Source organism: Aspergillus brasiliensis, assembly GCF_001889945.1.
Source record: "Aspergillus brasiliensis CBS 101740 unplaced genomic scaffold ASPBRscaffold_14, whole genome shotgun sequence".
NCBI lineage: Eukaryota > Fungi > Ascomycota > Eurotiomycetes > Eurotiales > Aspergillaceae > Aspergillus > Aspergillus brasiliensis.
Window position 1 is genome coordinate 34,303 of NW_027137455.1, and position 22,675 is coordinate 56,977.

The 22,675-nt window shown below is 45.9% G+C and overlaps 10 protein-coding genes across 10 annotated transcripts; 5 read left to right on the forward strand and 5 right to left on the reverse strand.

The window, feature by feature from the left end:
- Window positions 1–822: 822 nt before the first annotated feature.
- On the reverse strand, window positions 823–2,611 carry ASPBRDRAFT_660113 (MFS transporter; the record flags this gene model as incomplete). Its single annotated transcript, XM_067628632.1, has 1 exon — window positions 823–2,611. One exon carries the CDS (start codon window positions 2,609–2,611, stop codon window positions 878–880), a length of 1,734 nt encoding a protein of 577 aa, XP_067475046.1. The 3' UTR covers window positions 823–877.
- Window positions 2,612–4,172: 1,561 nt separating this feature from the next.
- Window positions 4,173–5,309, reverse strand: ASPBRDRAFT_134526 (NAD(P)/FAD-dependent oxidoreductase; the record flags this gene model as incomplete). Its single annotated transcript, XM_067618617.1, has 1 exon — window positions 4,173–5,309. One exon carries the CDS (start codon window positions 5,307–5,309, stop codon window positions 4,173–4,175), a length of 1,137 nt encoding a protein of 378 aa, XP_067475047.1.
- Window positions 5,310–8,431: 3,122 nt separating this feature from the next.
- ASPBRDRAFT_33654 (uncharacterized protein) lies at window positions 8,432–10,355 on the reverse strand (the record flags this gene model as incomplete). Its single annotated transcript, XM_067623148.1, has 10 exons — window positions 8,432–8,450; window positions 8,477–8,672; window positions 8,726–9,103; window positions 9,166–9,209; window positions 9,268–9,566; window positions 9,635–9,680; window positions 9,740–9,866; window positions 9,937–10,083; window positions 10,105–10,243; window positions 10,302–10,355. The coding sequence occupies 10 exons, from the start codon at window positions 10,353–10,355 to the stop codon at window positions 8,432–8,434; spliced, it is 1,449 nt and encodes a 482-aa protein (XP_067475048.1).
- Window positions 10,356–11,185: 830 nt separating this feature from the next.
- On the forward strand, window positions 11,186–12,242 carry ASPBRDRAFT_78055 (uncharacterized protein). The gene is made up of 5 exons (XM_067629391.1): window positions 11,186–11,211; window positions 11,275–11,390; window positions 11,455–11,551; window positions 11,628–11,911; window positions 11,972–12,242. Exons 2-5 carry the CDS (start codon window positions 11,316–11,318, stop codon window positions 12,173–12,175), a joined length of 660 nt encoding a protein of 219 aa, XP_067475049.1. The 5' UTR covers window positions 11,186–11,211; window positions 11,275–11,315; the 3' UTR covers window positions 12,176–12,242.
- Window positions 12,243–12,609: 367 nt separating this feature from the next.
- ASPBRDRAFT_199505 (YciI family protein) lies at window positions 12,610–12,912 on the reverse strand (the record flags this gene model as incomplete). Its single annotated transcript, XM_067621333.1, has 1 exon — window positions 12,610–12,912. The coding sequence occupies one exon, from the start codon at window positions 12,910–12,912 to the stop codon at window positions 12,610–12,612; it is 303 nt and encodes a 100-aa protein (XP_067475050.1).
- A 466-nt stretch (window positions 12,913–13,378) lies between these two features.
- ASPBRDRAFT_199506 (nuclear transport factor 2 family protein) lies at window positions 13,379–13,765 on the forward strand (the record flags this gene model as incomplete). Its single annotated transcript, XM_067621334.1, has 1 exon — window positions 13,379–13,765. One exon carries the CDS (start codon window positions 13,379–13,381, stop codon window positions 13,763–13,765), a length of 387 nt encoding a protein of 128 aa, XP_067475051.1.
- Window positions 13,766–14,347: 582 nt separating this feature from the next.
- Window positions 14,348–15,885, forward strand: ASPBRDRAFT_324851 (uncharacterized protein). Its single transcript, XM_067623021.1, has 2 exons — window positions 14,348–15,850; window positions 15,880–15,885. Exon 1 carries the CDS (start codon window positions 14,614–14,616, stop codon window positions 15,691–15,693), a length of 1,080 nt encoding a protein of 359 aa, XP_067475052.1. The 5' UTR covers window positions 14,348–14,613; the 3' UTR covers window positions 15,694–15,850; window positions 15,880–15,885.
- On the reverse strand, window positions 15,880–18,608 carry ASPBRDRAFT_68546 (fungal specific transcription factor domain-containing protein). The gene is made up of 5 exons (XM_067629000.1): window positions 18,462–18,608; window positions 18,352–18,412; window positions 17,191–18,295; window positions 17,052–17,134; window positions 15,880–17,001 (listed from the first exon to the last, which is right to left on the reverse strand). The coding sequence occupies exons 1-5, from the start codon at window positions 18,550–18,552 to the stop codon at window positions 16,032–16,034; spliced, it is 2,310 nt and encodes a 769-aa protein (XP_067475053.1). The 5' UTR covers window positions 18,553–18,608; the 3' UTR covers window positions 15,880–16,031.
- Window positions 18,609–19,096: 488 nt separating this feature from the next.
- Window positions 19,097–20,453, forward strand: ASPBRDRAFT_47313 (alpha/beta hydrolase). Its single transcript, XM_067625830.1, has 4 exons — window positions 19,097–19,357; window positions 19,422–19,627; window positions 19,685–20,034; window positions 20,091–20,453. Exons 1-4 carry the CDS (start codon window positions 19,170–19,172, stop codon window positions 20,259–20,261), a joined length of 915 nt encoding a protein of 304 aa, XP_067475054.1. The 5' UTR covers window positions 19,097–19,169; the 3' UTR covers window positions 20,262–20,453.
- Window positions 20,454–20,946: 493 nt separating this feature from the next.
- ASPBRDRAFT_33661 (zinc-binding alcohol dehydrogenase family protein) lies at window positions 20,947–21,921 on the forward strand (the record flags this gene model as incomplete). Its single annotated transcript, XM_067623150.1, has 1 exon — window positions 20,947–21,921. One exon carries the CDS (start codon window positions 20,947–20,949, stop codon window positions 21,919–21,921), a length of 975 nt encoding a protein of 324 aa, XP_067475055.1.
- Window positions 21,922–22,675: the final 754 nt, after the last annotated feature.

Sequence of the window (22,675 nt, forward strand, 5' to 3'; positions counted from 1 at the left end):
CTTAATATTAAAAGCTGTAGCACACGCCTACTTAGAGAGGAATTAACTATAAGTAAAGATATTATAGATAAGCGCTAGCCTTCTATCTTTAGAAAGACCCTTCATACAGCTGAATAGCTTTAAAATTAACTAAATTAAGTAAGGTTGAATGATCACATTGTTTAGAGGATTGAAGTAGTAAAGGCCACTAGTGGCTCATTGTCCTGGTGGTTCATTGTCTGATTACATTAAAGCACGCCCGGCTCGCCCGTTTGCCATGTCTAATTAGCTCTAATTATCTAATTTACTATTTTTATTATTAGCCCGTTTAACTTTCAAATAACCATATAAAATCAGGGAAAATAGATAAAAATATTTAGAAAGCAGATCTATATTCTGGAGGACTGGATTTATCTTATTTTTATCTTATATTTATCTTATATAATAAAATAAAATATATCTATTATTGTTATAGTAGTTACTATTACCATGATTTCCTCTCATAGATCACCTTTCACTGCCAAATATACAAAATCTCTCTTTATGAGGTCCATTTATCCTCATCATGGTCATGATTATGACTGACAAACTCACTTACCTCATGATATATTTCCTCAACGTCGTCGCCACTGTCAGTAAGAAATGCACCTGTCCCAAGTTCTTGGATGAGTTTGTATGCGTTGTCCGCTAGCGTTGTCTAAATAAAAGGAGAGCTCAAGGCTGGTAGATACAATCATACATTTCCTATCCGAGTAAAGCGTATGCCATCCATTTGATACGTATGTAAACGGAATGAAAATGCTAGTTCCTAGGATGGACGTCCGGCTGAAGATTTCTAGGTACAGTCATTGTCCTCCTTCCCATTCTTCCGCCGCCGCCAGGAACAAGCAGCTTCGTACTAGTCACGAGTGTTGACGCGATCAATGTCGAAGGGGTTCCCTTCATATTCCACTGTAGGGACGTGATATATCGACCTTCTTGACAGAATTGAGGGCGGGGACTCTGGTCTGGGGACATGAGTCCCTGGGTTTGAATCATCTATCTGACCGTTGATTTCCGGCACTTCCTCTTTACTCTTCTCAGACAGTTTGCGCATGAAGTCATCTGCCTCTGCAGCGTATTTGCAGCGCCGACGAATCTCCTTGCCATACTGGTAACAGATGAAAGGGAATGGTACACAGGCAAGTGAAAGAAAAGCCGGGATACATGAAGCCCAATGTATGCCAAGGTTTTGGAACATTTGAGTCGTAAACAGAGGAAATGCCGCACCGAATAGAGAGCGAACTACAGCGCTTGCTGCAAGGACCGAAGCTGCGTAGATCGTATATGCATCAATAAGATAGTTCAACACGCTCAAAAAGACGAGAACCATGCCAAATCCAAATGGCACACCACCTGCGATACTCGCCATAAAGGGGAGTGCTGGCGAGTTTGTCCAAGCGAACCAGAAAAGGCCCACAGGAATAGCAATTCCACCGAGAATAGAGGGAGGGAGGCGGGCTTCAGGGATTGCTCGGCCATCATTCTTCAATATGGCCTTAATGTATCGCTTGTTATCGGGAACGGTGTAGACGAGGGCAAAAAGCATGCCTACAAGTACCCCAAGAAACGATAAGCCTCCGATGCCCTGGTTCCAGCCTCTGTGTTGTTCATAGACAATGGGGAATGCCCCAAAGAGCATATATAGGGTGCCATAAATGATCGCCATATACATTGAAAGCAAAAAGACAATTGGCTCTCGGAATAGCAGTTTCCAGGGGCGTGACAAGGCTGTTGCGAATGCTGCACGGAGCTGAACCGGAGCCCTATCGATATCAAGGTTACTCCTGTAAGCCATTCCGGTTATTTTCGACAACTCTTTTGCCCGTCGTCGTAAAAGGACCGGAGCATACGTTTCGGGAATCAGGGTTGAGCCCACTATCCACAGAACTCCGGAGAAAGTGGCGAGAAGACCAAGCACCCATCTCCAGCCCGCAGTCATGCCAAGGAATCCACCAACAAGAGGGCCCAAAACGGGGCCTAGGAAGGGCGCAGATGCAAAGAGAGCCATAGCGAGGCCGCGCTGTGACGGAGAAAACATATCAGCGATAACGCCACCCGCGTTGGTCAATGGGGACGCGCCAAATGCTCCGGCAAAGAAACGGAGGACCAAAATTGTTTGTATATTTTGTGAACCTGTCGCGCCAGCATTGAAGAAGGACATGGCGCCGTACGTCGTGATGAACAATTTTTGGCGACCAAACACTTCACTCAGTGGAGCCCAGAGGAGCGGCCCAATGGCAAAACCAAGCACAAATAGTGACACACCCAGTGTTACGACCTCATGACTCACATCGTACTCTGCCATAATTGCGGAAGAACTTCCGGTAAAGGCAGAAGAGACGAGGGCGACACCCAAAGTTGACAATGCGACGAGGCCGGTGATGAGCCACTTTTTGGAGTTGGTGAAATTCATTGGATCTCGGGGATCGTTTGGTATCCAAGACACGCAATAGGGATCGTCCTCGGTGCCTGATCCGGGATAGGGATAATCTCGCACATCTGCTGTGACAAGGCTTTGGTCCCAAACTAGTCGCCAATGTGGGATTTTGGTTGGACACGATAATCCCTCGATTGCCCTCTTTTGTGCCATTCTTCAGGAGAATTCAATGCTACTGCGTCGAGATATCATTTATGGTAGCAAAACGGCTCAAAATAGAAGAAGCATATCATTAATATGCACCAACCTGCCAGGGATGCTCGAGCTCGATTCTATGGCAGGGGCCTTTGCCGTAAAGGAGAAAGCGCATAGATATTATTTAGAAGAAATAGTCACGCACAAGCTAGCTTGGATGTGGAAGTATTCAAGTAATCCGAAAAATTATGTTTCACTCACAAAAGACTACATTAATGATAAGCCACCTTCTAATGAACCTTTGGGTCCCACATGCGGCACAGTGCTTTATGTAGTGGTTCCACGGGTAAGAGACGATAAGACCATCCATATTTCAATAATTCCGACTCTTGAGTACGTAGGGATGGACTGATCCGCACTCTGCTGGTATTGTGTATTGCCCAGAGGCTGTGCATGCCGAGAAGATCTGGTAGGCTGCGCCAGGCGTACGTCATTCCTACCCAAAACACCAAAACACGCAAGCCTCCAAAAATATAATCCGCAAATTTATGGATCTATGAATAAAATTCTCAAGACCTTCCTCATTTAGACCAATCATGCGTATATCATACGCGGGTTTATTTGCCGGTTTGCAGGTTCTTGACTTTGGCGTAGTCTAGGCCGGGGTGATGAGATTGTCCGGGATGTTAAAGTCTGATTTCGGGTTCGGAACGGAATGCATATACCTCTCCATGACCCGGGTCGACCTCGAGGATCGTGAAATCCTTAGGGGTGACCCGGAAGTCGCGGAGATCGGCTTGACCGTAACAGCATTCCGAACAACAGAACAAATAAACTAGTTACAATTTAATGTAATTACCCGCCGATCTGGACACCCAAAAACATCATACTAATATACAATTTCTTAGGTCATAGTATATCAAACAATAGAGTGGTTATACCTAACCGCTCTATAATTTATGAAGGAAAGTTATTTATTTATTTTATTATTAATTTTCTTAATAAATTATCTATAAAACACTATAAATTCTCTCCTGAATCCTCATCAGAGCCAAATAAGGAAGAAATCAAATCTAAAAATATCTAGAATCTAAACTTTACCACTTTCACTTGAGTTACCTACCTTTTTCTCCAATAAGGGTGCTGAGGAAACGAAGCCTGTGGCACTAAAGAGCAGACTATTGAAGATGGAGGGAAAGAGACGCTACAATAATCTATTAAGTCTATTGCAAGATGTCCGTGACTTTATCATACCGTAGTGTACATAACCAAAATCTACATTTGGGATTCTCTCCGAAAGCTGTTGGCCATCTTCGATATTCAATCTCCGCCCGACGCCTGAAAGTTCGAGGTATACAGCTAACTCTGCGAGCTCATACACGTTTATTAGAACCAAGGGTTAAATATACCTCCATCTCGCTAATGTTGAAGCTATTCGATGACGAGATATCAAAATGAAAAAAGTAACTCGTTCAAAATGTCTCTAGAAACCTGTAGAATGAAAGGCAAAAAATAAACATTAGTATCGCAGAATTTTCAGGCCCAGAAGACCAACACACATCGCAATTCAACACTAAGTCTATTTCACCCCAATCATACTTCGTGCCTTTGACACGAAGAAGTCCTTCCCTTTGATCATCCCAACCATTTTCCCCCAAGGAACCATACCAAACATCTGACCGGTTCCGCTGGATGAACCCACCGGCACCAAGAGCATGACCTTGTCATCGGGAGTATACGTCTTTCGCTTGCCCTGACCCAAGATATCATTCTTCAAGTTTGCGCAAACAATGGGAATCTGCTCCTGGGCCTTAAGAAACAGACGGGCTGGATGGGATGTGATGTCACCAATGGCGTAAATGGGCCCCTTGACACGCATCTCGCTGTCGACATTCACCCACCCTTTGGTATCCAGAAACTGCGGGGGTATAAACTGGTTGTTGGGAATTACTCCAGTCGTCGAGATGTACGCATCGGCCTCAATGATCTGGTCGTTGTCCAAAGTGACCGACCATTTCTTGGAATTGGGATTTTGCACCGCCTTTCGCACCTTACACGACCGTTTTAATGTCACTCCTTTCTCAGCCAGTATAGACTCTGCGCGTTCCGATCCGGCCTTCTTCAGGGCGGGGAGCACGTGCCACGACGACGAGATAAGTGTGATGCGTACATTGGATCGGTCTTGGAGTGCCTCAGCCAGTTCACCAGCGAATTCCACGCCGACTGCGCCGGCACCACCGATGACAATGTTTTTCGCAGTCGAGATCTCATGCTGCGCGATTTCGATGGCTGCTTCAAGATGATTGTCTCCAGTTGTTTTGAACGGGGCCAAAATGCTGCCAGTACCTGTCGAGGAGGCCGTGGAGCTACCGGATGCGATGACCAGATAGTCAAACTTGAGGGACTGCTGATTGGAGAGCGTCACATTTTTGGTGGATGGGTCGATATCGACTGCCTGACCTTGGATGAACTCGAAAGCACCGACCGGGGCCGTGGCAAACGCGTCGATGATGGGGATAAGGTATTGATCCTTGTGGAAAGCGGTCGGTCGGGCTAGAATTCGGGGTGAGGCGATGTTGAAAAAGAACTTGTCGGATGGGTTGACGAGTACGATTCGGATGTTTTTGGGCATTGATTTGAGTAGGGCTTGAGCCAGACCAATGCCAGCGTATGATGCGCCGATAATCACGATATTAGCCTTAGAAGAAGAAGACATGGCGAACGACTGTAGACAGTAGCGTTCCTTGCTCTTATCAAGGGGGAGAGATGCTGATAGTGATGAAGGTTTGAGATCTGGAGGTTGCCGCCCATTTATATAGATCAAAACTTTCGGCCTCGGCTTACTTGCTTACAAAACAACACTTTATCTCTCTCATATTTAATCATCATTGGAATTTGACTAGTAATCCATGGTAGCTGGCAAATGCACAAATTTTCTGCCGAAATGAGCGACAATTGAGAAAATCTCGCCATCAAGAAAGCTCCGACCCCTTTAGCAAGCTTATAAATCCATTGTATATCTGAGAAACACGGTTCACGTAGGGCTAGTAACGGGGATGGCCCGATTGGTGGTCAACTAGGGCCATTGCAGTTTTCGATATTGGGAAAGATTATTCTAGAGCATGGACCGCATCCACGCGGGCGCTGTTGAATGGCTTGGTAGTACTTATCGTAGACCGATTACCAATCGCAATCTATCGCCTGCCTTTGCTGGTTTGCAGGAATGTAGAGACAATCGGGGAGATATCTTCAATCATTTTCTAAGATAATACTGTAGCAATATTTCCGAACTACCACGCAACGAACCTGTTAACGGACTTTCGCAGACCTAAATCCGCTCCCCCTCAAAAACACTATACTCCGACCGGTTTGGAGAGAAATAGCTCTTTAAGGCGAACCACGTTTTCAACATGACCGTGGTAGATCATGCTGTGTCATATTCTCTTCGAATCGGAGGAACCAACCCGGAGGTCGCGGAGATCGGCTTGACTGAAAGAGCATTCCGAACAAATAGAACAAATTTACTAGTTACAATTGATTCCATCCTCTCTTGGTAAGCAGACCCACACCGCCCTTCAGGGACATTGGTCTGCTCTACTAGCGAACAGACCCTATCCCATGGAGGTGATTGGGATTTGGCGTATCCCAATCATTTTGCATGGCTGGTTCTTGGGGTTACCGTAAATCCCAATCAGCGTTTGACATTTTGGAACCCAAATCCCAATCGGTTTCTGGTGATACCATACTAGAGTGGTTATACCTGACTGTTATATCTTAACCTGACCTTAACTGTAACTCTGTAACCTGGCAGTCAGGTTAAGGTATAGAGATTCTCTTAACCATAGAGTTAAAATCAGATTAAGATTAAGAGATTACTTTAACCATTTATATCTATAAATTAGAGAGGTCAGTATAACAGATAGATTAATAACTATAGATTAATCAATAATTTATATAGACTCTTTATAGGAATTTTATATCTGAGATAATATATTTTTAATTACCATATTATTAGAATATGATATTCAATGGATTAGTTATTAATTAATAATTGTTTTTTATTTTCTTGCTAGTAGCCAGCAGCTAGTGGGTTCCGCGTTAAGCTTTTATAAATAATCCTAGAAATAAGAATATTATTATATATTTAGACTGTACTATTGAAGAATATATTAATTATTATCTAGATTATTCATTATATTATCTAGATTGGTAATTATAATAGTAGAAGAATTATAAGATCTGACTATCTATCTATATCTAGATATGTGTAATATTAGTAGATTAAGAAAAAGCTAGATCTCCTTTATCTAGTAATATGTAATTTTCTAGATTATTATTAAGATTATCTATATCCTTATTTTCACTGATATAGAAGGTTATTATTAATTTATTGTACTCCGAAGTCGGAGCCAATATCAAATGAAAGGCTTCTTAACATGTCAATTTTTTATAAATTTCAATTCAAAGTACTCATGGACCGTTGACATCGTTCCGTCTGATGTAGATTATAAATAACATTGGATAACCCAATGATACATGATTGATATGTAATCTTTCGCAAATTGCTGGTGACTGAACAACGTTAACACGCCAATGAAGAGTATTGACGCGGCCAAAATTAATCACATTTTCTTTATATCCACTCGCACGTAGTCGACAACTAGTGCGACCAAATCTGCGCAGACATCGTCATAATCAACATCCTCATCATCACCACCTCCAACGAATGGACGCTTGCTCTAGTAATGGTGGTCTTCTTCGATCACTTCTCCTTAAATTCTTCTCCAATCCTTCTTTGGTCATCATCTGCAAGAACGTATCCGCCTCGGCTGCATACCTGCAACGTTGGTGATTTCCTTTGCCTTAAAGATAAAGCACCAGTGGAAACGGAAACGTCGCACAGCATAAAACGAAAATAAAAAAAAAAAAAGAAAGAAGAAAGAAAAGGTCAGGGTAGACACTGCCCAGTAGATGCTCAAGTTGATAATTAGTAGGAATGCAGTCCGGAAAAGCGATCTAACCACAGCCCTGGCTGCCGGCGCGGAGGAAGCATAACTCATATATGCCTCAACGAAGTATGTCATTATTCCCGGAAACACAAGCACCATTACGTGTCCAAATAGCGCTTTAAGATACTTTCTTTCCAGTAGATAGTTAGACAATCGGTCCGTGTAAGCCAGAAAGGACACATGCGAAAACCTTCAACAGCACTACTATTACTGTGCTTACCCAGGACTACTTATGGACATCTTACTGTTCTTACCGGTCCTTTAGCATCTCCTTTCAGGGACCTAAACATTCTTCACTCGAAGAAAGATTCCAAAAATATATTTGTGTATTCATACATATTATTATTAGCAGAAATTCTACTAATATACAATCTCAGATCATAAATCCAAATATAAGATTAGATATACAATAACTCTCTAGAATAAGAATAACTTAAAAAGATATATAGAACTATTATTTGGGAGGTCAGTGCGGTTGTATATATAAATAACTATATTTATTTATATTGTAGTCAGTGGACTGTAAAACATATTAATTTATATACTACTCAATAAACAATGTTCGAAAAGAAATAAACTTAATGCAGGTATATGGCAAAAATCTAGCAAGAAGCAAAGTACAGCGCAAATTACCTTGAAGGCAAAGAATGATGTGGGTGCCTAACGCATCCAAGCGTCACCTCACTACAATGCCCTGTCCATCCATAACCATGCACAATGAAGTTACCTGGTTTTCTAACAAAATAGGGATTCCAAAGAAATTAGCTTCCTGGCATTCAACTTGCCGGCCTGTGTAAAGAGCCGGTCATGCTGGAAAGGAACAAATTTGTTAGCCGGCACTTGAAAGACTAAGAAATCAGTAGGTATATTTTACCTGATATGGATTGTCTTGGACTCGAGATATTCCATGAGTCCCATCTTTCCAGACTCCCTTCCAACTCCGCTGGTCTTCACACCACCAAAGGGTGTTTCTACAGAAGGTCCGAAGTTTTTGTTGATACCCACAGTCCCAGCCTCTAGGAGTGCCGACACTCGGAGTGCGCGTGTGATATCAGATGTGTATATGCACGCTTTCGGGTAATATCAGCATTTATATGAAGGATTGGTCAAATTATTGACATACCGGACAGTCCAAACAAGCTGTCGTTAGCCATCGTAATGGCCTCTTCTTCCGTCTTGAATGTTTTAACCACCAGGACGGGCCCAAACACCTCCTCCTTGTATATTTTGCTGTTCGCTTTTGGGTTATAGAAGAGGGTAGGTTCGATAAAGCAGCCAGTATCGCCGAGGCGGTTGCCACCACAGATGAGCTCGGCATCATTTTTGCCAGACTCGATGAGACTCAATGCTCGCTCCATTTGGGCCTTGTCGGCCAAGGGACCAAACAATGTATGCATAGAAGACGGATCACCCATCTTAGGTTTTGCATCTTGGAACCGTTGTTTAAGTGCCCTAAGGAACGAAGGAGCGATTTCTTCGTGGACATATACCCGTGATGTTGCTAAAGATAACCAATGAGTTGAAAGCTCAGTGATTCATACTGGGATAGTGATAAATACGTACCAACACATACCTGGCCAGAGTTTGCAAGAAATCCATATGAACAACTGTATGAATATCTCAGTTACTTTGCATTTTTCCTGTTAGGGACCAGATTTTCCTTACCAATCAAGTGCCAGGTCCATATCAGCATCACTGAAGATGAGAGCAGGGGACTTGCCACCCAGTTCCAGGGTACACCGTTTTAGGTTGGTCTTTGCAGCAGCTTCTTGCACCTTGCGCCCGGCGCCAAGTGAACCAGTAAAGCTTATATGAGCGACATCCATATGCTCCGACAGCGCAATGCCTGTTTCCACGCCGCCTGACACAAAGTTGATTACGCCTGGGGGAAAGCCAGCTTTGCAGACCAACTCGCCCAGTGCGAGAGCTCCCAACGGGGATTTCTCCGATGCTTTGAAAACACACTAGTGAAGTAGTTGGTTCCCCATGTGTCAGCCAGCGGCTTATTCCGCGCAGGGAGAGGTAATGGTACCGTGTTGCCTGCAGCGAGTGCAGGAGCCAATTTGAGAGCAACATAACTATGTAGCGTAAAACAAATCAGAAAGGTATATGGGGCTAGGTCTGAAACTCTCCTTACAGGAACGTAGCATTGAATGATGCTAAAGAAGCGCAAACACCAAGAGGCTCATATGTAACGATCTTGTAGAGCCCATCTTCAGCGGGATATGTCTCGCCAGCAATTTTGTCGGCATGGCCAGCATAATCTATCTCAAATCATTTGGGTCAAAGGCACGGTTCAAAACTGTATGACCTTCCATGGGACTGCAATCTTACAACGCAAGTACTTGGACACGAGGGGCATCATAAAACTCATTCCAGATGCGGGAACCCCCATGGCAAGAGTCTCAAGAGACAAGAGCCTATTCGCATGTCTGTCAATGAGATCAGCTAGCCGCAAAAGACATGTCCCCCTCTCCTGTCCTGTGGATTATCTCCACGGACCAGTCTTGAAAGCCGCCAGGGCTGCGCCCACCGCAGAATCGACATCTCTCTTGTTTGCCACTTGCACCTCAGTAGTAACAATTGAGTCATCGGCTGGATTGTGGATCGTTAATTTGGAACCTGAGGTAGACGAGACATACTACAGAATATATAAATTTAGTAAATAGGGTCTCAAGCCTGGCGGGGGTCAGAAATACTTCATTGTTAATAAACAGCCTTGTCTCAATTTCAAGGGGGCGATTGGTATCCATTTTCAGGGTGCCTTGAGCCAGGAAATGTGTAGCTAGGAAGGTCCAGTAATATGGGGAGGGTGAGGCCGGTGACAAGTCTAAGGAGTCGGTGGTCTGGCATCCGACCCAAAACGTAGAATAAAAGGAACTAAACAAACCCAGTGAGCATCTCACCAAATCAAGGCCGCTTTGACTGATCTCTTCATATGGGGATGCTCCGAAGAAGCAAGGACGTTAGCCAGCCAGCTAGGAAACGTGGTGGTGGGGACAGGGATTGTGTGATTAATTTGACAGTGTATCATATTAGTTACTTTCATGGCGACAGAATAGACCAGATTGGGACAAGATAAAATATAACTAGCAACCATTAATTAAGTACTCATCAGATGAAATTTAATGAGTGATAGTTAGGCCTTTTTTTACACTTACTGGCAATAGCCTAGATTTCCCCACCATATCCCCACATATGAAATCAAAGAATATGGTATATTCTAATATAGTTTCCCCACCACCATCTTGAATATTGGCAAAACCGGTGACAGACCATGGCTTCGGTGACGGACTTTCTGCATACCCCGTTCGACCCCTTGCCTACTCGTGTCCACACGGCCCGCTTCAATTGCCAAGACCTTGAGTTTTCCAAGCAATAGCTTCAAGTTCAGAATAAGTACAGTCAAAATCGATGGGCTAGGCGGGTGGGGTAGGCGGGTAGACCAATTCCTGCGGCTTTTCTCCCGAGCACCTCCGGTTGCTAGTAGTTCTCAACAAGCCTCTGGGTCTCACCTGAAACATTCCACTTATCGTGGAGAGAGTTTGTTGGGCCACTTATCATTGAGAAATTGTTGAGGTATCAGGTACTTAATTCAACATGCATAAGGTGAATAGTTGAGCATTAACACTTTCAAGCCTATAAAGCTGACAAGGGATCACTGGCCGTAAGGCAGGTTACAATTACAAGAAAACGAAAACACTATTCTCAAAATGAGCGCTCCCCAAATCACCTTTTATTTTGACATTAACAGTCCATTCAGCTACATCGCATTTCATATTCTAAAGGTATGATATCCCATCCCTGTACGACGGCCGGTAAATTTCCTCTTCTTGCTAAACCATCTTGCAGAGCTCCCCCGTCTTCTCAAAGTGCGAGATTCAATACGTTCCGGTTTCTATCAGAGATATCTTCCAACTCTGCCAGAACCCACCGCCTGCAATTAATAGTGCGTCCCAGTATCCAAATTTATACGCAAAGGCTTGAATTGAAGCGCCGATCTCACTGGCTTTTTCTTATCGCAGACAAACTTCCATGGATTGATCGTGAGCGCTTGTACTGGGCTCGTCGATTCGGAATCCCCATGTCACAGCCCATCCCTAATGGATTCCCCGCCTCAACCGTTCACCTCCAGACGGCCCTCGCTTTGGTTGCCCGGAACTCACCCGAGAAACTTGTTCCAATCACGGAGAAACTTTACCACACTTTTTGGGCAAAGGGTGATACCAGTATCATCCATCCAGAGATGTTCTCATCTGCCTTCGAAAGCGAGCTCGACGGCGATGTTGCGAAAAAGATCCTGCGCGAGGTAATTATTGGCTTTGCCTTGAACAATCCATGACCCAAGCTTATGTTGTTTCTTGAGCAGTCGTCCGATCCCGAGGCCAAAGTTATCTTAGATGAAAATACGCGGAGGGCTTTTGCCTCTGGCGCATTTGGTCTTCCATGGTTTGACTGCACCAACGCCGAAGGGGACACGGAGGGACACTGGGGGGTCGACCACCTCGGTTGTGTGGCCAACTTTCTACGCTTGGACACAAACGTGGATCCGTCATTCAAGGTGTTGCTGTAGATAGGAATGCGATTGATTACTAGATAGTTTAATAGTGTTGATGAGATTCAACCTGTTTACTTCCCGTCTATGCTCGGCTGCTGTCTGTGGGATATCCAGTGCCGGACCGCGTTTGAAGTGCGTTCAGGGGAGAAAATTGGCTGTAGCACCAAGTTTTACTAGGTAACTCGGCGTCAACGCCCGTGCAGACGAGCACTACGGCCTCTTCACTCCTCGACATTATCAACAATATGCTAAATCATATTTAAATCGACCAGTTCACCAGTTATCCCTTATAAATTTCCGAGGGTATTCCTATGGCTAGACTTTTCTTCCTTCCATCCGATTATACATAGCCATTGTTTCTTCCTAACCTAACTTGTTGTAACAGAATCCAGGTCCCTTGAATCGTTGTTGCAACCGCGCTAAAGGCTTGAATATACCTAGTAGGTAATTCATTTCAATCGAGCCTGACCAACGAGCAGCTCGGTGTTAACCTGGGTGAGATCAATTTCCTGAATGTCGTATTTTGCGACTTTCGAGACGAAGAAAGGATCGGTAAAGGTGATTTCTTCCATCTGCTTGTATGAGTCTGCAATGCCGAGGCAGACTCCACCGGTAGATGGGACCTTCTTGGCGAACATAATATAAGCACCGGTATTGTATTGTTTCTGAAGCCACTCGACGTGGTGGGCGAAATATTCTTCGACTTGCTCGGAAGGAGCAACATAGGAAACAGAGAGCAGGAAGAGAGGCATTATGCCGAGTTGAGTTGCAATCAATGTAGTTGAAGGAGAATATGACGGAAGAAAGTTTTTGGATATGGCTTCGTAGTGTCCAATATAATCAGGTAGTTGATGATAGTTGTTAGTTACAAGTTGCTTATGTTTAATAAGCTTGAATTCCCCACCATAACTGGTCCATTTCTTATGCACCTTTCCCCACCACCACCTTGCTTATCAGGATCGGTTTGTACTATGCAGAGTAGAACTAAGTCAAATACTCTCTATTGGCTCGATTCATGATAAGATCACTGTTTTGAAAAAGACATCTCGTACTTATCTTATTTTTCTCCTATCCCATCAAGGCAGAAATTAATCCCTTTCAAAATACCACCAAACCTACGAGTCCATACGCGAGGGAGGCATCAGTATCGACGATATTCATTTTCAATTGAGCCCGACCAAATATCACCCGTTGTCAGATCGTGTTGACGGAAACAAAATGCGCTATCAAGACTATTTGGACGCCTATAATTGCCCGGACGAGGGAGCCAAAGCCTGTTTCTTCACAGAGGACTGCAAGTTCCAACTGGGCGAACTGAAAGTTGAAGGGAGGGACGCGATGCTGGCCATGTTTGCGAACGGACATATTGGCGTAAAGGAAGAGCTCCGACCCCTTCACGTTCTTGAAACCGAAGGTTATATCTTTGCAGAATTGGATGCATGTTTCATGCCGTTTGAGGATACGCCGCAAAACTTCTTTCATCCTTTCAAGCGAGGCGAACCATTGTCCTTTCGCTTCTTCGCTTCTTACGAGATCCGAGATGGTCGGATTAGCTTTATGCGACTGGCGCACTGGCCGGCCCCGAGCGTGATTGAACCGTTTTGAATGACTGCGGCAGAGGCGCTAGAGAGGGAGGCCTTTTGATCTTATGTGATTCCGAATAGGGCCCATATCATACAGTGGCGGCCGTTACTGCATTCTGTGCCAGATACATTGAGATGCTCTTCCGAATCTTAATAAGGATGATATGATAACAACAATTATGGCTAGCACTGTATTGGGGTTATGTTCTGACGTTGGATGGTATAACACTTGACACGTAAAACGAAAAAGAGATGAGCATACTCCGGTTGACACCGATAAGAATGTTAGTGTGATGGGATCTGCACGGATCCGAATGCTTCGAATTCTGCTGCTCATATTTACTTAGATGACCTAATCTAATACTTTGTATGACTAGTTACATTCTGCCTCAATCACTGCTTGATATCTAGTTTGTATATGTTTATTCGAAAGTATATAGGGACTGGATCTTAGGAAACGTGTACAATCTTTTCGGAGGGTGCGATTTTGTTGACCAAGCTCGATTGCTCTGTGATCGCGCAGCACAACTGCGTTATGAAGCTAATGTGTGGACTGAGCGGATACCTCAAGTCGAGAACATCCGATGAATCTCATAAAGCTCAGCGACAGGATCTGCCCAAAAGGGTTCCCCGATGAGAAGGCACAAAAGGTGGTGGGGAAAGGACAACAAACCCCACATCCATACACGGTTAACCCCGACAGCTTGTGGCTTACCCCACGCAGTGCTTTCTCTTTTGGTAAAACAACTTGAAATACGAACCCCTAAATAACCCCCTTCTTCGATATAAAGGATTATCTGTAGCAAAGGAAAGGATGAGGACAACAAACGTCCACGTCAAACCTTTTTTTACCGGGGAGAATAATCAGCTATGACAGCGAAAACTGCAACTTGCACCGTGAAGCGGGTACCACCAGATTTCCCGCTTTATAAGGGAGTCTCATTTACGGCAGACCGAATTGAAGCTGTCCGCAAGACACTGCCGCAGCCTGGCGGGTATAAGTGGCTAGACGAGTATATTGAGTCATTGGATCCGGTCAAAGACTGGGAGCAGGTTATTCGAACCGAGTTCAACTACACTTTCAACGAATTCGGCGGTTCTATTCCGCACACAACCGCTTTCATCAACGTCATCCAGAACCCCGTCGGTGGGAGGACTCTCGCGGGGACTGGGAAGGTTTTTGGTCATTTTCATGGTCATGGCCGGCTGATGGATGCGAATGGCTTTCTGTTCAGCTGGATGCTGGAAGGTCTCACGACGCCGAATGGAAAAGCTGAAGTTGAACGGTTGAATCGCCTCCATATGCGTCTTGCCAAACGGTTTCCCGGGAATTTTGCGGATAAGGACGATTTCATTATTGCTATCGTCAACCTTGCTCTCTTCCCTGCTCGTCTGAGAGAGGTCTTTGGCTTGCCTCCGCTACCTGAGAATCGGCGAATAGCGCGGCTCCATTGGTCTCGAGCACTATGGGCGAATATCATTACGGAACTTGGGCCGGCGAGGATGGAGGACTTCCCAAACACCTGGGAAGAGATGGTGGAATGGGAGCGCCAGTTCAATGCACGGCCACATGAGCCTATCGATGAAGGCCATCGAGCGGCTGAAGCGCTCATCGACCACTTTTGCTGGCAGTGGTTTCCAAAGCCACTACGATTTATCGGCAGGGAGTTCATTTTGATGATCCTCCCCGATTCCTCGATCCGAAAACATCGGCTAGGAGAACGGAAGCCCTGGTTGGATTCCTGCATCTACTACGGCTTCCGTCTCATGCTCCTTCTGCAATCTTTGGCGCCGGATCCACGCATCGGGCTGATTGATAGGATAATGGTGGAGGAGCAAAAGAAGGCAGGGGTTTTACAGCCTCGAAAGCAGCGGCTCTCGATGCCTACGCTTCTGGCGTTTCTGCTATTGACCGGGTTTGCACATTTCTTGTATCAGAATGTCAGGTGAGATCGGGAGTAGTCAGAGTGCACGCGCATCTTGGAGAATATCTGAAAATCTGTATATCTAGACCCGGGGTTCATAGAGCCGGGGCTGCAAGCAAATGCCCTTCCATAGCTAAGTCATGAACATGGCGTTTGCTTTTTTTTTTTTTTTTTTTTTTTTTGTTTCGCTTGGTAGCTGTTTTGAAATGAGCTCAGCGAAGAAAATGGGAATGTCTAGCCCTATTGTGTACTACTTTGACTGTAGGTATTACACCATTGTCCCAGCCGCAGAAGGCAAGTCCTTTCACTGAGCAGCACTCAGCGTGTTGCAAACGTAGAGTCGCAGCCGACAGAGAGCCTGGCTCAGGATGATGTCGATATGGACGTAGCGAGGTACCTCCCCAGTAACTTCTCTACGCCCCAGATCCGGCTTGGAGCATTGAGGACATCAGACCAAACAGTAGCTACGGCCTTGCTGGGAGGCAACAAATGGATGTTTTCGATACCGGAATCCTCGATAAGCGAGGCCACAGCATCCAGAAGTGCTTGCTCTTCCGTGTTACATTTCGCACCCCTTTGGGTATCGTACTCAACTGTGTAAAGCCATCCGACAAGAAGTACAACGCAATGATATCCGAGCAAGCAATGGCCGGGATTAACGTTGATGCTGCCAGTGATTCTCATAAGGTGTATTCCTCTTGAGATGGGCCCTCGGAGGAAAACGAGGCTGTGCTTGGCCGCGATGGTCATATGCGATGACCGTTGTGTTCGTACTAGGAGTGGGTTTACATTCTGGGCATCTTCGACAAGGCCTAGGGTTATTGCCTTCGCATTGGCCAAGGCAGGCGTGTCCGCGTACAGATGAACACATGTCACCTCCCATAAAACAATACCAAGAGCAATGAGCGAAGGATTTGCCCTGGATGCTTCTTCACACGCCACCCAGAGCTCCTTTACTGAAAGGATCCATCGTCTCAGGGCATTTGCAGCCGATTGAAGTACTTGTGTCGCAAGTTGTGATGGAAGGGCCATGGCCGTATACCTCGAACGACGAACGTGTGCCCAAAGTGCATGCATGAGCGTCAAGTGGCCAAGCACACTTGGCGTCGTACAAAGGGGCTCTGGGGCGTATAACAGGGCGTGAAACGCAGTCTTGAACGATTTTGGTACCTGCATCAGGGAGTGTAGGGACTTCCAGGCTTCGGCATTTGGGCACAACCATAGAGGTTCATCATATGGCATCTCGAACTCAAAATCACCAGGAACAGAAATTTCATCTGATATAGACGAGACGCTCATGAGCCCAAGGAAGATAGTGGTATTAATTATCGCTCTACTGCCATTAGAAGGGTCGATATTACCTGTAACGAGGGGGAAACTCACCTTTTTCGTGCTTCAGCCTCAACCCAACTTTCCCAATCCTGGCATTTTGAGGAGCACAGGTCCTCCCTCGTAGTTCGTAACTCCTGCAATATATTATTTAGCGATCCCAGCGAGTTGGAGCGTTGCAATAGTCGCCCACCCTTGCTAATCTAGCCTGAAACTTCAAGCCGTCGGACCGGAGAGTAGCATCATCTGACCCGTATATGAAACAGGTTATGAACAGCAGTGTTTGTAAAAGCACTGTTTGCTTTTTTGACCCCTCATCCGTGTCGAGCGTTGACTTGGATAGATCATGAAGAGCTCGGGCTTCCACAGGATCGAAGGAGTAGAGGGCTCCAATTGCAAGCATCGATAAGAGCAGAGCACTAGGCGATGTGCACACTTGGAATGTTGGTACATGCATCAAAGGCATGTGGACATGGAAATGTTGGAAAAAACTGCGTATATAACGTTGGCACTTGACTTTTGCCGGGAGACTGCGATTCTTTGGCTGCGATCGTCTCCCAGTGGCATCTCGTAACCGGACCATGACGGTGTCGTCCAGCAAGAGTTGAGCTGGAAGCTTGCTTTGGTCCTCGTTAGAGTTTTCCACTAGTTCAAGAAGCTTCATAGAGGTCTCGCATGACATGTACTCCGAGGATGGAGGTGAAGGGAGATCCGATGGGTTTAGGGTAGGATAGCGGATAGCGACAGAATCCATCATGCTTGGATTTACGTGCGTTGGCCCTGAATTCCAGATAGGAAAACCGGCAGCATGCACTTGGTCTCCTGCTGCACCATCGCTAGCAGAGATGTTGTTATACATAGTCGACATTATGCTATTGACCGTGCCGGCTACATTCAATGCAACCTCGTTGTTATCCCCCTCAGTCTCCCGTGTTCGATTCTGATTAGGCAGCAAATTGTAGTCGCCGTCTGGGAGAAGAGTATCGTTTGAGCCAAAGAAATCACTATAAATGTCGATGTTGCTGTAGTCCCAGGTTAGGCTCCGAGAGGGACCCCCACTTGACTGGAGTTGAGTTTCCATCTCAGCCATCATTCCGACAACAGGTCGTAGTGGCTCCGTGGTCTGCGCGCTGTTTGTGTCGGTCGCCGAAAGCCGGTCAGTTTGGAAAGTCTGACTTTCTTGACTCTGATGTGTTCGTGTTTCCTGGATCTGCGACGCCTGGACCATTGATGCACGTTGCCTGTGGGAGGGTTTAAGGATGCGATGAACGCACCTCTCATGCCGTGTCAACACGTCCCTACACCATGTTAGTCGCAACAAGCGTGAAGTGGCAGCGTGCCGGATTTTTAGTACTTGCGAATAAAGGCTCTGGGGCAGGATGAGCACTTAAAAGAACTCCGAGGCGTATCTGGATCTAAATAGTTGATGAGCTTAGCTCTTGCACTGGGCGACCTGGGGCCTACGTGATTGTTCGTGCCGGAGCTTGTGCTCTTTTCTCGCAAACTTGGCGTCGCAAAATGAACACGCAAATCGTTTGCGAACCTCTGGCTGCATGACGAGATTCTAACACAGTGAATATGTAAGGTGAGTAGGCAGCAAGCTTCGAAAACAGGGGCGAAGTGTATGCGAGAACCCCGCCCCCCGAGTCCCGACTGAACACCGGTGATGTGGCACGTGATTGGAATGATAGTCTGCCGACGTTCCAAACACAAGACACATTTAGATGTAATGTGATTCTCTAAGATTGTCTACACCCACTGCATCATAATAACAGGCCTGTTCGAAAGCAGATAGATTTCGGGCTGCGGCTATCATGCTCTAGACATCGGCGACTGGAATACTAATTGAACCGAATATCTATATATTACAAAAAAGGAATACAGGTCCCTGAGTAATAAAAAAAAAATCAATTGCCAGTGGTAAGTCACTACTCCAGGCGCCGACATGCTGTCCATGGTTTGTGGGCCTATCGGATCGGGGAGATTATCAGGTATTATCCCGATGTCCGCGGCTTGGCAAATCGCCGTCCCGAACGATCCACCCACTAATCAACTAATAAGTGCCGTTCACCTGCAACAATGCAAACTTATATACTTCTAGTTATGATAGATCCCTGCATCTCATCTTTTGGTTTCTCAGTCGTGGCATCGGTCTTCCGTCTTTGCCACAAAATGGATGCTAAATTTAAAGCGTTCGACGAGATCGAAATCACCTACAAGACAATTAGGGGCACGCCTTTGACGACAAGTATCCTCATACCTAAGAATGCCAAAGGCCAACGGTGTCCCGTCTTGGTGCATTTTCATGGTGGTGGGCTCATGGTTGGCGACAAAATGTTTGCCCCTTGGTTTCCCTTATGGTAGGCCGCCCTTCGTCACTTCCCTCACTTCATTAAGTTGCAGCGCCTAACGTACGACTCCTAGGCTTGCGCAGTTTGCCGAATCTCACGGAGCTATAATTGTCACTCCAAATTATCGACTGATCCCTGAGGCTAAAGCCATTGATATTCTTGACGACGTTAAGGATTTCTGGGATTGGCTCCATCTCTCGTTGCCTAATGAAGTGGAAAGGTTCCGCAAGAACCTATCTCCGCAGCTTTCCAAGATCGCTGTCGCCGGTGAAAGTGCTGGTAGGTATCCCAACGATATTCAAGCTATTGATATGCTAATTCAATTAACATCTAAAGGTGGCTATTTATCGTTGCAATCCGCATTCCTTTTTCCGGAGGCTCGTATCAGTGTCGTTTTGGCTCAGTACGGAACGCTCGATATTGACAGTCCGTTCTACAACCCACCACCCACTGGTCCTCTCCAAGGCAGTTCGGCTGTCAACAATTATCTGGCGAATCTCAACCCCGGTTCTATAAGGGTGTCTTCCCCTATGCCTGACAGGTGGGATCTTTGTGAAGCTATTCTTGCGGAGGGCAGACACCGCGAATTAATAGGAAGTGAAGACAAGGTTCGCCTCATGAAGACCCTTGAACAAGCTCAAACCCCACCAGCCATGTGGCTGGCCCAGGGTACCGATGATCCAATTGTAAGTATTTATCCTGAAAGAAAGTAAGAAATCTTTTGCAACTAACAGCTAAACAGATGCCGTTGGAGACGGCGATGAACTTTGTGGAACAGATGAAGAAAGCTCATCCAAGTACGCCGTTGCACATATCTATTCAGCCCGGCTCACATGGGTTTGATTGCATGACCACATTGCATGAAGATTGGGTCAAGGAAGGCTGCAAATTTGTTGAAAAGTATTGGCCATAGAGTGATCAAAAATCTTGCTTCCAGCAGCAACGCTGTGCATGAAAATCGAGAATATGGCGAAAGAGATATATAGTTCCATAACTGGTAGCCAGTTACGCGTGAAGCAGATAGATAACTTACTGGCCACTCCGAAGATGTGATGAGGTACTTGCGTACTATGCTTAGAGGACAAGAATAAGAAAACAACACAGGGTATTTATACAGATTTCTTTATCGACTGCTCCATTCACCTTCCTCTAGTGATCATGTCGCCGACTCTTACAAAAATCCCGTGCCCATGCTCCCTGCTCCTTCACACTCGTCAGATCCAAATGGAATTGACCATGTACTTCCCCATTGATATTATTCATGACACTCTTTCCCTTCTCATTGTGCTCATCCGCATAGGAAAATTGGATCAACCGTTCATTTGTCAGCGTAACAATAATTCTATACAAAGAACATGTCTCGATGCGGGTTTTATCTCCCCGGATCCGGCAATTCCATGGTGTCCACTTTCGGGCCGACAAAGAAAACCAGCAAACCTCCTTTCACGGATACTTTGAACTGTGCTGACCAACTCCAACACCGACTTGACATGTTTGCCACCATTTTCATTATTTAGCTGATGACTTGGCTTTTCTCCTTCCACCTTACAAGACATTTCATTCAACTCCTTTGCAACCGCCCAAAAATACTAACGAGAATGGCTCCCACAATGAAGGCGATAGTGATTCACCACCCAGGGGGCCCAGAGACGCTTCGGATTGAACACATTCCTATACCCAAGCCTCGTATTGGCCAAGTACTCATCCGAGTTAAAGCATTCGGGCTCAATCGATCCGAATTATTTACACGAAAAGGGCACTCGCCTGGTGTGAGATTTCCGCGGGTGCTTGGGATCGAAGCAGCAGGAATAGTCGTCTCGGCTCCCGGTGGCGAATTTCCAGGAGGCACTGTGGTCCTGACAGCGATGGGCGGGATGGGAAGAGCATTCGACGGAGGTTACGCCGAGTATACCCTTGTTCCTGCCGTTCAAGTTCAGGCCATCACCACAGAACCGTTACCATCATGGGAAGTTCTGGGTGCAATGCCGGAGATGTTGCAAACTGCCTGGGGTTCGCTCTTCAAATCCCTTCGCCTGCAACCAGCTGATCGGTTACTCATCCGTGGTGGCACTACTTCTATCGGACTGGCGGCCGCAGCGATTGCCAAATCGCACGGTGCCTTTGTGGCCGCGACCAGTCGAAGATCCGATCGCGAAAGACTCTTACGTGATAATGGAGCGGACGAAACATTTGTCGACGATGGAATGCTTTCGAAGAAAGTCAGGGACCCATTCGATAAAGTTCTTGAACTGATTGGCACTGAGACGCTACAGGACTCCTTGCACTGTGCTAAGGAAGGGGGCCTCGTGTGCATGACCGGTATCGTGGGGAATAAGTGGACTTTGGAAAATGTCAATCCGATGGAGTATATTCCTACGGCCGTTGGCCTGACTATCTATTCAGGTGGCTATGAGGACTTTATGCGAGCGCCGTTGAATGAGATGGTCGAGAAGATTACGAGGAGTGAGCTGCATGTTCAGATAGGTAGGGTTTTTAAGATGGACGAGATTGTGGAAGCTCATCGGACTATGGAGGACAACAAGGCGGATGGGAAAATCGTCATGTTAACGTAAATATAACCTCATGATTTGGCATAACGTGCTGGTTATCTCGATCACTCCCAAATTGGCGGGTTCTTTACTGAATGACGAGCTTTGCTTTACTCGTCAGGGACGTTTCAAAGTTTCTTAACCATCAGCGGTTTTCCAAGAACACTAGGTACTCAAGTGCTGCGTGTTGTCCACTTGCTAGCTGCTTTGCTCGGCTTCACCGCAGTGTGATGTTATTAATCGTAACGGGTGTCGACCCGGCCGGTGCGAAAGCCCGGGGAGATCGGGATAAGATATATTCTTCTAACTATTGTCCCGGGAGCCGAGTCATACTCTCTATAGCGAGGGTATTCGCAAATTAGTGGCCACCTCCGGGATGTAGTGAAGTAATAGAAGACACGGATCAATCCGGATTGGACATTCAACAGCGCCTGACAAAGCAACGAGTTAAGCATTCAAAGGGTATTATCTCAGAAATATAGATGTGTTGCATCTGCCTGCGCCTTTATTTAGCACTAGTGAATCTTAAGTAACATATAGGTTTGAAAGATTCAGGTAAGCAGGAACATTTTGTATAACTAAGTTTCATATACACTGGTTAAGTATTTCGGTTCAGTGCCCAGCCGATAGCGTTCGACATGATCAGTAAGGCTTGTTTGGCGGGCTTTTCCCCGGCCGCCCGCCGAATCGCCAGATTTTGGTGTCCGGGAGATGTTCGTGATTTTCAGCGAAATAAAAAAGCCGTCTGGCCATTACTGCCTCGAGCACTCTGCCGAGC

Coding starts and splice junctions, on each gene's coding strand:
- ASPBRDRAFT_78055 (XM_067629391.1), top strand. CDS start 11,316: ATGAGCGCTCCCCAAATCACCTTTTATTTTGACATTAACAGTCCATTC. Junction 11,552..11,627: donor CCCACCGCCTGCAATTAATA/GTGCGTCCCAGT, acceptor TTCTTATCGCAG/ACAAACTTCCATGGATTGAT. Junction 11,912..11,971: donor CGAAAAAGATCCTGCGCGAG/GTAATTATTGGC, acceptor TTTCTTGAGCAG/TCGTCCGATCCCGAGGCCAA.
- ASPBRDRAFT_324851 (XM_067623021.1), top strand. CDS start 14,614: ATGACAGCGAAAACTGCAACTTGCACCGTGAAGCGGGTACCACCAGAT.
- ASPBRDRAFT_68546 (XM_067629000.1), bottom strand. CDS start 18,552: ATGCAGCCAGAGGTTCGCAAACGATTTGCGTGTTCATTTTGCGACGCC. Junction 18,296..18,351: donor CCCAGAGCCTTTATTCGCAA/GTACTAAAAATC, acceptor AACATGGTGTAG/GGACGTGTTGACACGGCATG. Junction 17,135..17,190: donor TTCAGGCTAGATTAGCAAGG/GTGGGCGACTAT, acceptor AATATATTGCAG/GAGTTACGAACTACGAGGGA.
- ASPBRDRAFT_47313 (XM_067625830.1), top strand. CDS start 19,170: ATGGATGCTAAATTTAAAGCGTTCGACGAGATCGAAATCACCTACAAG. Junction 19,358..19,421: donor GCCCCTTGGTTTCCCTTATG/GTAGGCCGCCCT, acceptor TACGACTCCTAG/GCTTGCGCAGTTTGCCGAAT. Junction 20,035..20,090: donor AGGGTACCGATGATCCAATT/GTAAGTATTTAT, acceptor ACAGCTAAACAG/ATGCCGTTGGAGACGGCGAT.